A 14,306-nucleotide genomic window follows, 5' to 3' on the forward strand; every position below is an offset into this window, starting at 1 on the left:
GTGACTGGCTTATTACACTTAGTCCTCCTAGTTTATCTATGTTGTAGCATGTGATCTAATTTTTTTCTTTTTCAAGACCAAATAATATTACTTTGCACATATATACCACATTTTCTTTATCCACTCATGTATCAATGGATTTGGATTCTTACACCTTCTGGTTATTGTTCATAATGCTGCAGTAAACATGAGTGTGCAAATGTATCTTAAGATCCTGAATTCAGGCCATGTGCATGGCTCATGCCTATAATTCCAGCACTTTGGGAGGCCAAGGCAGGAGGATCGCTGGAGACCAGGAGTTTGAGACCAAACTAAGCAACATAGCGAGACCTCATCTCTACAACAAATAAAACAATTAGTATGGTGGCACATGTCAGTAGTCCCAGTTACTTGGGAGGCAGAGGTGGAAGGATAGCCTGAGCCCAGCAGGATGAAGCTACAGTGAGCCATGATGGTGCTCCAGCCTGGGCAACAGAGTGAGACTTTGACTAAAAAAATTACTAAAATAAAATATTGGATTCAATTCTTTTGGATATAAACTCAGAAATGGAATTGCTGGATCGTATGGTAATTTTATTGTTAACTTTTTAGGAAATGCTATACTGTTTGTCATAGTGGTTATGTCATTTAACATTCCCACCAACTGCACAAGGATTCCAATTTCTCCACATCCTCACCAACATTTCTTATTTTCCGGTTTTTTAATAGTGACCATACTAATGGGTATAAGGCGATATCTTATTGTAGTTTTAATCTGCATTTCTTTAATGCTTACTGATGCTGAGTATCTTTTGATATGTCTGTTGGCCATTTGTGTATCTTCTTTGGAGAAAAGTTTATTCAAGTCCTTTGCCCACTCTTTTTTTTTTTTTTTTTTTGAGTCAGAGTCTCCCTCTGTAGCCCAGGTTGGAGTGCAGTGGTATGTTCACAGCTATCCCAGCGGCGACCTGCTGGGCTCCGGTGATCCTTCTGCCTCAGCCTTCCAAGTAGCTGGAATTACAGGCGCGTGCTACCATGGCTGGCTAATTTTTTGATATATTGTAGAGATGAGGTCTCACCTAGTTGCCCCGGCTGGTCTCAAATCCCTGGGCTCAGGCAATCCTCTCCCCTTGACCTCCCAAAGTGCTGGGATTATAGGCTTGAGCCACCGTGCCCGGCCTGCCCACTTTTTAATTAGGTTATTTGTAGGGGTTTTTTGGGTCATTGTTATTAAGTTATGGGAGTTCTTTAGATATTTCCTCCCATTCCATAGGTTGCCTTTTGACTCTGTTGATTGTGTTTTTTGATGCATAAGTTTTTAAGTCTGATATAGCTCCATGTGTCTATTTTTGCTTTTGTTGCCTATTTTTGATATCATCTCTCTCTATTATATCTTAAAACTGCAAGTGAATCTATAATTATCTCAAAATAAAAAATGTATATGTGGTATCATGTGCTACTTGTCCTTCTGTATCCAACTTATTTCACTCAGCATAATGTCCCCCAGCATAGTCCCTATAGTTAATAATACTGTATTGCATACTTAAAAATTTACTAAAAGGGTAGACTTTATACTAAATGCTCTTATCACAAATAGTAATAATAAATAAAGAAGGCAGGTAGAAACTTCTGGAGGTGATGGATATGTGTATGGCATTGGTTGCAGTGATGGCTTCAGGCATGGTGCATACTTATCTCCAAACTCATCAGGTTGTACACATGAGAAATGTACAGCTTTTTGTATGTCAATCACATATCAATAAAGAGGATTTTAAAAGTGTACTATGAAATAAAAATAAAAAATAGAAATATAATACCATGAAGAGGCTTAGAGAGGATTAGTCTAATTTCTTCACTTATAGTTGTGGAAAGTAAGGTCATAAAAGCATATTTAAGAAAATGGACAAAAATTCATAAAATAGATACCTTTTAATTTGTAGTCTTATTAAACTCAAAGATATAACCTATATCTTATATTAATGACGTTAACTCATGACAGTTAATCCTCTTAGAAAAAATATTGCTTTGAGATTAGACTAAGATAAAGTTAGATAGGTTACACAAAATGATCATGCTAATAAATTTATGACCCATTCTTAAACTTCTTAACTCTCAACATTGAAAAGTATTGCCTTTTCAGTACATTCAATGCATAGCATTTATAGCACTAAAAGTCCTATGCTTTTAGAGATCATATGAAAACTTAGTAAAGATCTGATCCTTTTCACAAAAATCAAGAAACTCCACTAAATAAAAACCTTCACATTTTTATAACCAGAAGGATTCCATGCAGTACTACATTACTCTAAACAGATGTGGCTCTTCAAATGAGAAAAAAATCTCCACACACATTTTCAGTAGTATCTGAGTAACAGGTTCTTGAGTTGTTCCTTTTAGAATTTAGCTATAAAAACCACAGCTTCTACAACCACAGTTATTGCAGAATTTACTCTTGCACCTATTCTGTTAACTCATTATTACTCTGCCTAAAACAGATGCCTCAGGAGTATTTAATTTTCTGGTGAGAAAGGAGGGCAATCAAATACCCCCATGGAGGTTCTCTTTTCTGAAGAAAACCATCTGATTCCTGGCATACTAACTTCAATTGATGGTACTTTTTGGCCTAAACTAGTCTACACAAAAGCAGAGTACACTTCAAACTGAGGCAGTGGAAGTAGGGGCGTGCATTAGACCTTGTAACTTAAAAGACCACATAAGAATCACACACCAAAAGTCGTGTCTCTTCTATTTTATGTCAAACAACAAAAAGAAGACAAAACAGAAAACAGTTTGCAAATTCTATCCTTTCAAATTAATTTTTAGACTTATCTATCCTAGTATCAATTATTTTTTACTGCATTTAAAATGCTTGGTCTATTATTTATTTTTCATTTTTGTTGTATTTTAAAGATGATTCATTGGCACATATTTTACTTACCTAAAAGAGGAAGCAAAACTGGGTAGTTATAAGGCATCACAAAGAGGTTTACACAAGTTAAAGTTGTACTGGCTTTTAAATAACCAAATGGGTATCCAAGTTCATTGTATTTTCCACTGCTTGTAACAAATACCTGAGAAGAACACGAAGTAATGTCTGGTGATGACAATAAGGATTTTATGTCAAACTAAACTCATAGCAACATTCCATGGCAGCATCTGTGGCACAATTTAATTGTAACATAAAACTAAGAATAATGCTTTTAGCCTATGGTTATGTCAAAATATATCATATTAAATAGAATGTTCAGATTGTAATTCCTCTCTAAACTATATTAAGAAATGAAACTATACTATGCAACAACCATTCAGAGACCACTGGCCACATCAAGAGTACTCAAGTGTTTACTTGCTTAGCACAATGAAACATAAAACTGAAATACTGTTAAGTGACATCAACCATTAAAACAAATTAACTTCTCAAAAGAATAAGCTGGGATCAGAGTTCACACTTTTGGAAAACTGGAACATGGTTCCTAGCCTAAAGCACACAATTATAAAAACAAAGCCCAATAAAAAGATTATGTAAACAATTCTCATATGTACCACTATTAAGTCTTTGCTTTATTTCTTTTTTGCTGTTCTTCTCCCCTACACATTTATTAATTTTTTCATTCAAGCCAGGTACTGGTGTTAATTATTTTGAGGCAGCAAGGAAATACTTCAGCTAAATCTCAAAGGCATTTTCTCTTGGATGTTATGTTGGTGGAGCAAGCATTCAATAAAGATTAAGACATTAACCTTTTTTTTCTTTTGAGACAGGGCCGCACCCTGTCATTCAGTCCAGAGTACAGTGACCCGATCAAAGCTCACTGTAACCTTGAACTCCCAGGCTGAAGGGGTCCTCCTGCCTCAGTCTTCTAAGTAGCTGGGATTACAGATGTATGCTATCATGCCCTGCTAATTTTTGAAGAGATAGGGTCCCGCTATGTTGTTCAGGCTGCTCTCAAACTCTTGGCTTCGAGCAATCCTCCTGCCCTGCCCTTTCAAAGTGCCGGGATTATAGGTATAAGCCACCACACCTGGGCTATAAAATGCTAATCTGTATTACATATGACTATCTTCTTATTCCTTATTGATATTCTTGACATGATACATATTGTCAACCTTCATACACTTGATATGCTGTGCAGGAGTGCTCTAACTACCCTGTTTTCTCTGCGTTCCATGGTCAGACTCTTTGGTCCAAGTCAGGCCACCAGTATATTTTAGACACCTGAATTTTTACTTTTCCAAAGTCCTTTGGCAGGACCATATAAGACAAAAGTCAAACATTTAACAGAATCCATTTACCTTGCTATTTCTTGATACTAACGATATCACTTGCCAATTCACTTAATTCTTGTTGTATTTAGTCATCACTAAAACTAAATTCTTCCTATGTGATCTATGCCCCCACAAGACATTTCTTGTGTTAAAACATAAGAAGATGTAATCCCGCGCCTTTGGGAGGCTGAAGTGAGTGGATTGCCTGAGCCCACGGGTTCGAGACCCGCCTGGGCAGCGAGACCTCATCTCTACGATAAATCAAAAAAATCAGCCGGGTGTGGTAGCGCATGCCTGTAATTCCAGCTACTTGGAAGGCTGAGGCAGAAGGATCGCCGGAACCCAGCAGGTTGAGGCTGCCGTGGCCGGGAGTGGCCACTGCACTCCAGTCTGGGCGACAGAATGAGACGCCAACTCAAAACAAAAACAAAAACAAAAAAAACATAAGAAGAATTCATCATAAAGGATAAAAAATGTACATACACACAGCAGTTGGGGGTCAGACCTATGATTCCCATGAAAGGAAAAGCATTGCCTGCCTTTCTTTTTTTCTTCCTTTCTTCCATCTCTCTTTCTCTTTCTTTATTAAGCCCCTTGAGTTTTTCCAAATTCATATATATGTGGGGATTCTAAAAGATCTTTAGAGACTACCTAGTCTTGATGTCTTGACTAGATGGTCTTGTACTGGCCTTCTACCATAAGCGCCTGGTATAAGGCCACATAGCTAATGGCAGAGCTAGAGATAGACTCTAGTGTCCATTATGGTTTCGCCACATTTCCTGGCTCCTGGGTTCATTTTATTCTTTTTCGCTTCCACTACTTTATCACATTAAAATTACTTTGGGCAACCCTTTGGGACCCTTCTTGCTTCTGGGAGCTTTCCTGTCCTATTAACAAATTCCTACTTTAAAAATAATAAAAAACAAAAAGTCTAAAACAAAGTAACATAAGGTATAGAAGAAAAGCATATGGAATATTTAAGCGGTTGTATATGAGCAAGGACAGGATTTCTTAGTTTCTTTGGAGAAGGTTTACAAGAAATGTGCTATACAGAAAGGAGTTATTTTAGGGAAAGGGCATAATTTATAATTGTGCTTTCATTGCAAAAATGCTTTTCAACCAATAAATGCAAACCTCATATCTTTATTTTAAGTTTGCAATCTATTGTTCATATCGCCACATTTCTAGCACTTTTGGGGCAAATTATAAGTATATAGCTCAATGAATGATCACAAAGTGAATGTACATGTGTAAACAGCACCCAGGTTAAAAAACGGAACCTTCCCCCAAGAGAAACCACTATTCTGACTTCTAACAGAGAAAGTTAGTTTTATCTCTCTTTGAATGTATATAAAGTGGAATTATATAATGTGCAGTTTTTCTGTCTTTTTTCTTTTGCTCAGTATTATTTTCATGAAATTATTCTGTTTTTTGTGCTTTTATATCCTTGCTTTAAGCCTGCTCCTTTTTTTTCCTAACTGGTTTTAGCATCTTGGGAGAATTTAAGTAGCTTACAGACAACTTGTAGCAATACTTTCACATTTTAAGATAAAACAGATGGCAGTCTGAAAGTGTTTCTCCTGTAAATAGAGTCTAACAATTACTGACTGCAGTATGATCCTACAATATAGAAATAGAACAAACATCTTTACAGTGTAGGACTTTTTGTTGTATCCAACTAAAAAGGCTGTGACTGTCATGTCTGGATTTGTATAAATTAAATTTCGTAGGTGACTATTAGCCAATCACAAAGTCCTTCTTGCAGAAATGTAACACTCAAAAGAGTCAATGTATGGTATCTTTTTGTGTTTGTCTCAACCATGTAGCGAAATCCACACTACACATCAGTACTATAAGGAAGAGGAGTTTTATTATATTACACTAATACAAAAATTAGTTTCAAGGCTATGGTTCTCTGCCAAAACTATCCTATACTTCTAATCTGTCAAGTTCAAACTAAGGGCTGAGAATCTTGCATCAGCTGCAGAAACCATATCTGAATAGAATTACATTCTTTAGATTAGAAATTCTTTTTTTTTTTTTTTGAGTTGGAGTCTCACTCTGTCACCCAGACTGGAGTGCAGTGGCCGCTCCTGGCCACTGCAGCCTCAACCTGCTGGGCTCCGGCGATCCTTCCGCCTCAACCTTCCGAGTAGCCGGAATTACAGGCACGCGCTACCATGCCCGGCTAATTTTTTGATTTATTGTAGATGAGGTCTCGCCTGCCCAGGCAGGTCTCAAACCCGCGGGCTCCGGCAATCCACTCACCTCAGCCTCCCAAAGGCTCAGGATTACAGGCTGAGCCACCGAGCCCAGCCTGATTAGAAATTCTTAACCCGGGATCCATGGACAGGCTGGGCTGGGGATGGGGTTGGGGCCACCAAATCCTCAAATATATAGGTTTCATCACATTGTTTTGCCTTAAATGGCAATGTATAGTAGACTATTGATTCATATTAGTCTGAAAGTATTTGCTTGGCCCTGTTGCTTTTTTGATAGCATTTATCAGAAATATTGTTAACAGATTCAGTCCACGTATCTCAAGACTAACCTGAGAAACTTCTTAAACTAAGTCTCAGATCCCAGAATGGTTACAGATATTTGGATACTAGGTAAGGATAAGTACCTGCCAGCAGGTATGGGGAGACTTTCGTTCCAAGATGTACTGAGTTAATGGTGATGGTTCAAGTTCATATTTGTCAAATGGAAGTTTGTCTATTACCATTGGCTCACAATCTACACAGGAGAACCTCACAATAGGATGAGATGTTCGTGGAGGCTAAAAAAAAAGGAGAGAAAAAGATGGTTAGGTATCAAGAAAGCTTACATTTCTGGCAATTCTACAAGTCCTTTTATATTTTGTTAAACCATTACTAAGATATAGACTAGTGTTTTGAGAAAGAGGGTTACTAGATCTCTAGGAATCACAAATGGCTTCCATGGGAGAGAGACTCAGCTTCTTTATCTCTGCCATCTATTAAATTACAACACTCAAAACTATAATTTCGGTGAAGTAAAAAAGTTTTGAATATGTTTAAGAAGTAACTATGACCTGTAGGATGAACCTTGAATTTCGAATCTACTTTGCAACATCCAATTATTGCCTGCCTTTCATTCCTTTTACCATGAGTTTACAGATAGTCCAGATGCTGCTAGGGAGGAAGAAATCCATGAAACTTTCTAATAAAGTTCCAGCAGAGTTCAAGCCATTAACAAGCAAGACAAAAGCTAAAGGCATGGAAAGGGCAAGCTAGAGACTGGTAATGAACCAGTCACAATTCCAGGCCCAGATGAATTTTTAGAGCATTGCTGATACCCACATGCTTGCCTTGACTAGCTGGAACTGGGGATGCTTTTGGCTGGCCTGCAAAACCTGTGTACCTGGGGTACTAGAACAGATTAGTGGAAAAGTCATTGTATTAACAGGTTTACCCTGTGTGACTTGAGGGTACCAGAGAGAGAAAAGGGTAAAGCAAGGGCAATATGGAGAAAGAAGGAGATAGGAGAAATCTCACGGACAAGGGTGAGAAGTGGGTTGGCCTATTCTTGTTGAGAGATCTGTAAGGGTAATATGAATATGACAAAGTATCTCTGCCTCATTCATAAAAAAAAAAACAAAAAACAAAAAACCACACTCGTTTGGCTTTATAATTTACAAATCCACAAGATGTTTGGGAGCTGAAAAAATATCCCTCAAGTGAACTGTTAAAGATAGAGGAATGGTAACATGAGCTATGTGTGGATTACTTGGAATTTCTTTTATTCTACTTTTCCTGATTTCAGTTTTTTTTTAATTATAAAGATGTGGGTTACAATTCAGGGTTAGGTATACAAACGTTGATTATGCAGGTACCCTTGTTGATGAGGTGTGCCCCTCCCTCCCTAGCAGTTTCCCTCAACTGCCCATCCCACCCCTCTCCCCTGACAGTTTCCCACTACTACCACTGATTTCAGTTTTAATTAACCTTGTGAAAATACTTCTGACTTCTTAGATGTGAACACGTTAAAAAGCAATAAAGACAGTGAAGCCTTGTCACTAGCAACAATGAAGTAAATTTGCCATAAAACCTTTTGGAAGAGGCTGAGATTTAAGAGTCCTATAGGGAGGCATGGGACATTTACCCTCACCCACAGCAGGGGCTGAAAGGGCTCTTCAGTCTTACATCAGACCTTTCATGATCACTCCCGAAAAAAAAATGCAGGAGCCTAAAAACAGAAATCCAGGAGAAAATGCAGTTCATCATCAGAAATTTCTAAAACTGAGACAGAATATATATTAGCTGAACCAGGAAGGTGTTAAACTAGAGAAGTAGTGATCTGTCTGCACCCCTTACCCAGTCTAGTCCACACAGGAGGGATTACTGAGGTCTGCTTATATTGTGGGGAGAGGAAGGAAGAGGACAGAGAAAGTGAGTTTTATATGGTCTCCCTTATTTCTAGACACTGCCCCCCCAAAAAAGCCAACTGATCAAACTCTCTTTTAACAAATGCAATGATCAAAAGGACAAGTCCTTGCTTAGATATTATTTTAAAATTATTGCTTAATTACCATCACTGAAAGATGCACTGCTACAGAACAGAAGTCCACTGATTACCAAAAGATGAAAAACAGGAAGAAGCAGAATTTTTAATGTTTTGAATATGTTCCTAGAATCTATCCAAGGTATAAACTAGGTTCCAACTTCCTTAGGCTATGCATGAAAATCAAGGCCAGTACTTTTCAGACATTGTGTTTACCACGTAAATCAAGTCAGCCGCACTGAAATGAAAACCAAGTCACAGATTACAACAGCTTCAAAAATATCAATGCTTTCACATCCAAAGAGGGCAGTTCAAGCAGCAGCAAAGGCAACTGAAAGAAGGAATGAAAAGTGCCAGAAAATAAAGAAAGTCCTTCTTTGCTGTTAGGCATGAGCCAGACTTCTAATAAAAGATAGAAGGTGAAGGAGTGAAGACCTACTTGCCTACGGTGTGGCTTAAAAACCTCAAAACTGTTTTAAAAGGTTCACTGTAATCAGCAAATTGAAAATCCAGAATGATGTTTACCTTTTTTAAAATAACACTTACTAGTGAAGGTAAATTCTGATCTGGCCAAAAAGATTCTGGAATTGGCCAATGTCCAACAGGAACACCAGTTTTAGAGTTAGGTCGTACATAAATGAGTTTATGACAACTATGCCATGGTTGAGCAGCAAATGAATTACTTGGCCTAGATGAATCCATAAGTCCATCTAAAAGTTAAACAAAAGACAAACTAAGGCATGCATCTCTTTTTATAGCTGCTGATCTTCTTGTACAAATTTTCTAGCTGAAAGCAAAGTCCAAAATAAAACAAAAACAATGATTCATGAAAAATGGAATAAGAAAAAAAAAATCAATTCCACTTGGATTTCTAAATGTTAATCCAATCCAACCCTTCTAATCTGATACCCCCTCACCATCCTTAATCTACTATGAGAATGTGTAGTTATGCAGAAAACTATTAAAAAACTAGTTTTAAATTTTCTGAAACTTGGACACATAAATTAAACACACCAAAATGCTATATTATTTTTAAGAATTTAATAACCAAATTAGGCAAATGAAATTGTTCATTTCTTGGTATAGTTTTTACATTTTGGAATCTTCCATTTACATATCCTTTTAATTCCCAAATACATGAAAAAATGTTATTTACTGAATTTTGTGAGCTCTAATGACCACAAAGGCAAAAATAAAAACTATCCAATTTCACCTAAAAGTAGAAGAAATAATAATACAATCTATGTATGTAGTCAGGGGAGTGGGGTGATACAAAGGAAATCCATCAGGTTTAGTGTGGGCGAATTCACTAGTTTCCCCATTCACCACTAAAATTCCATGGAAACTGGGCATTGTATAATGTTGAATAATGTATCTAGAATGCATTTGAATGATTTAAATCAGCATATGTTATTGTATTGTATTCCACCCAGAAAAGAATCAGGGCAAGGCAGTTATGTAACCTTTCAATAATAATACTTGTAAAAGATACGTTTTAACGATTTTTCTTAAATTACAGGTCATTTGATTTACTTATTTACAAGTAATTACTTCAGACCAGGAGATTCACTGGGTCCACAAAGCTCTAGGGAAAACGGCTTTGGAGGAACCCCTGAAGTTGAGCTCACAATTCTGAGAATATGAATCTTTCTGAGATAATGGTTCTTAGTTTTCATCAGAATTTGAAAGGTTCAGAAATCTGTACAAAGGGGAACTGGATCTAGAAAGAAAATCTGAGTCATTTGCATGACACAAAATCTCACTAGGATTTCTATATGAAAGTTCCTAGTTTATGTTAAGGTAGCGAGCAAAAAGTTATGAACTAAGCAGTTGACTGCTAGCGATATAACATGCCCTTCATATACAATTAATTTAAAGTAGGCTCTGGGGTCTCAGTCTTCTATGGCAGGTGTTCTTAACTTGGGAGTCCAAGAAACCCCTGAAACTACATATAAAATTGTGTGTATATGGCTTATGTCTACTTTTATAGGGAAAGGGGATCTATATTTTTCCAACAACTTCTCAGAGGTATTGGGAGCAAAACAACAACAAAAGCCAGAAACCACAGGATCCACTGTTTCAGACAGAAATGCATAGCTTTCTGCCCTGTGCAATTGGCCCCTTTGTCCTTGGTCAAGGCAATTAAAATGTATAAACCAAATCAGATAAGCACTGTGTTAATATTGGGGTCTACATATACACATGAATATATGTGTATAAACTGAAAGAAACAAGGAGAAGTAGTTAACCTAGAATAGAGCCCTTAGGAAGTCTTGCAATGTACTACGATGCTGTTTAATTTCCTGATCCCTTTGAAATCCACATGCATTGGAGTGATTGCAAACATCCATTCACAGACTATCTGGACATCTACTAAGGTTTAACTTCCTCTCTGCAAAAGTAGTTCTGCTTTCATCTATTTTTAGAAGCTGAACTTTCTTTAAAATATCATTTGAAGAGAGAGGTTCTGAGTTAAAAAGTGCAGAGAAAATACTATGTAGTATCTTAGAAAATATGAGCAGTTCCTGGATAAACATTCACAATCTCTTGCTGAGGAGCAGTAACAAACACTATCAAATTTCATAAAGATAGCTCAGCTCATGCCTTTGGGGGGCCGAAGCGGGAGGACTGTTTGAGCCCAGGAGTTTGAGATCAGCCTGGGCAACACAGTGAGACCTTTTCTCTACAAAAAATGCAAAAATTAGCTGGGCATGGTGGTGTATGCCTATAGGCCCAGCTACTCAGGAGGCTGAGGCAGGAGGATCACCTGAGCCCAGGGGGTTGAGTCTGTGGTAAGCCAGGACCATACCATTGCACTTCAGCCTGGGCGACAAGGTGAGATCCTGTCTCAAAAAAAGATAGCTCTGCATACTTGGCACTCACAAGACCAGAACCAGATTACTGCTTAAGTGGCATGCCATAGTGAGTCTTGAGATATTTTGTGAATAGAGAGGTGAGTGAGTTAGTGTCATTTCAAGACTGAGAGCGGAAAATATAAGATGGGCCAGAAAAAGGAGAAATATTCCTAGGAACATTTGACATGAAATTAAAGTTGTTAGAATTTGGCCACCTAAAAGGTGGCCTGACACATATATAGGCAATGAATGTATGGTAGTTGTTTGGATGAATGTTTGCTACTACTCAAATGCACACAGATCATGAAGACTGTTTCTATGATACTTTGTTTAATGCCTTTTCAATCTCAGATTATTCTCCTATATAACATTTTAGGGTTAAAATTATGTACTGTACCTTCTCCAACAGGAAGTGGATCTGGTCCTGTTTTTTCAAAATTTATAACTACACCACTCTGAACTTTTTGAACTAGAGATTCTAAACATTGATTCAACATTCTTTGTGTTCTCACACAATAGGAGCGACCTATACCAGAAAAAAATAGTACAATTTTGATTAAAAAAAAATACTATTTCAAAATACAAGCAAAATCCTAAAATATAACTTGAAATGATCAAAACTACATTGACAGAAAATATCATACCAATGATGAGCTTATGCAACAGAGTTAAAAGATTTTGAAGGAAAGCAAATAAAGACTGGATATTGCATTCAATGAAAACTATACTCTGCTGCCCTGAATTCTTCCTTTGGAAATACTGATATTGCCAATACCTCCTGTGACTTCACACATTTGTGTGATGGCAGATTCATCAGTTGGTACGCTCCCTAGTTGCTCTGGTTCAGTAGAAGCCACTCCAGGCAAACGTAACACTAGGGCAAATAACCTTTGATCCCAGCGAAAAGGTTCTTTGGTTAGCTCACTTCCAGGCAGAGGAGAATTCAAAGGAAGATGAAGCTGATAAGACAAAATTTGAAAAGATTCATCATAACAACCCATGCAAATATAAAGAAAGAGTTAAAATGTTCACTTTTCTGTCATGTAACTCAATAAAATTAAGCAATCTTTCAAAGATTACCAAAATGGGAGATTGGACCAAACTTATTCTTAACTGCAAATGTCTCCCACAGAAATAGCTGCATGTTCTCTGCCATTTAAACAAAATTAAAAAAAATAAATCTCACCTCTTCTTGAACACCACCAGTACTTGTTAACTTGTTTCCATCTGTGATGGTAATTAAAATAGATGGTTCTAAAAAAAATGGATTTCTCCCCTAAAATACATTTAAAAAGCATTAGAGCCATGTAAAGTAATAAAATTGTATTTACACTTTTATATTTGTCTTGCCAATGATCTCTCAAGTATATGATAAAAATTGCCTAGATAAATAAGAAGGAAAAGATTAGGGAACAAAATGGGTAGGAATCAAAATAACAATTCCTGAAGAGGTAACATTTAGTATAAACTAAGGAATTCTTATAATTCAGGAACTCCCCAAACCATTAACATTTTAATGCCTCTTTCTCTGCTTTCCAAGTAATCATAAAATAATGATATTAAAGAGATTATAACGGTAGTATCAGCCACACTCATGAATCCATTCACCTGAGTCAAAATTCTGATAGAATACTAGTAACTTAGGAACTACAACCTGGAGAGTGACTGGTTAATGTGAGCAGACATTTTAGAGGAGGAAAGGACAATGATAGCAGCAGCAAATGCTATTCTGCCTTCCTTTTATCTTAGAGCTTTTTCATCTAATTAAGAGGGATGGGGAATTAAGGGCACTGAAAGTTTCTCTCCAATTTTCTTGTTCTAATATTTCTCAGCAATTTATTCATACCCTTGCCAAACAGCTGATGGTCTGGTGGTAGGCAATTTTAACTATTTTATAATCAAGCCACATACAAGAACCCCCCCCAAAATTTTTTAAGCATATATTTAAAAGGTAATATGAATCTCTTTTGGGAGGTTATAAAAAGTAGCAGAAAACTTGGTAACCATGCCCAGTTATAAATTCTTACCCCACGTCACCAAAATAAATTAGCTGTACTCACTCAATTTTTTTTACCTGTCCATAATTGTCTATTCCAGATATTAATCTATTGAGATTTAACAAATCAAATGAGGATCTTAGAGCCTGACCAAGAGTAGTCAGTCCAGAAGCCTGAAGATTTTTTAGTTCGCTCATGAATGTTGCATGATTTTCCTTCCAACCAGCCTGAAAACCAAACATTTACAAAGAAATTCCCAATTATACAATGAACAATATATAAAGTACAAAAAACCCACTAAACAGCAAGTAGCAAAACTCTAACAAATTAACCGTTCCTTAACCTAATTCTATTTCATATCTTGACTGATCAATAGAACTAAAGCAAGCAATAAGTTTCAGGATGATCTATTAGCATGAATGATCAAAAGCAAAGAACTCAAGCAGATAATACCTTTGTCCATTATGGTCAGAGGGTTCTGGCTCAAGAGTTTCAGTTTTCTGTTCAGGCTCAACTAGACCTACCAAAATACCTCATTTACCTTATCTTGACACTGATGATGAACATGGAATGGAGTGAGGGGGAGAGGAAGAAGTAGTTATTTTGTAAATGCATTGTCCTTAGTAGAGACGAACAATTAGCTGTATTGTGTGTCGGATGTATGTGAATTTTTCTAACCAAGACTCTTCCT

The 14,306-nt window shown here is 36.9% G+C and overlaps 1 protein-coding gene across 8 annotated transcripts in view; it reads right to left on the bottom strand.

Moving 5' to 3' along the window:
• The window catches only part of INTS6L (integrator complex subunit 6 like), a 60,435-nt gene that overhangs the window by 22,382 nt on the left and 23,747 nt on the right, over window positions 1-14,306 (bottom strand). For 6 of the 8 annotated variants that reach the window (XM_021718117.1, XM_008069170.2, XM_008069169.2 and 3 more), the window contains exons 3-9: window positions 13,693-13,842; window positions 12,805-12,894; window positions 12,394-12,577; window positions 12,016-12,144; window positions 9,310-9,473; window positions 6,869-7,021; window positions 2,918-3,050 (exon numbers count right to left, since the gene is read on the bottom strand). In XM_021718117.1, the coding sequence (XP_021573792.1) occupies window positions 2,918-3,050; window positions 6,869-7,021; window positions 9,310-9,473; window positions 12,016-12,144; window positions 12,394-12,577; window positions 12,805-12,894; window positions 13,693-13,842 (1,003 nt within the window). The remainder of the gene's footprint in view (window positions 1-2,917; window positions 3,051-6,868; window positions 7,022-9,309; window positions 9,474-12,015; window positions 12,145-12,393; window positions 12,578-12,804; window positions 12,895-13,692; window positions 13,843-14,306) is intronic. The other 2 variants (XM_021718119.1, XR_002482600.1) reach the window with 2 other exon arrangements.

Source organism: Carlito syrichta, unplaced genomic scaffold (assembly GCF_000164805.1).
Source record: "Carlito syrichta isolate Samal-C Ts95f unplaced genomic scaffold, Tarsius_syrichta-2.0.1 Scaffold311842, whole genome shotgun sequence".
Taxonomy (NCBI): Eukaryota; Metazoa; Chordata; class Mammalia; order Primates; family Tarsiidae; genus Carlito; species Carlito syrichta.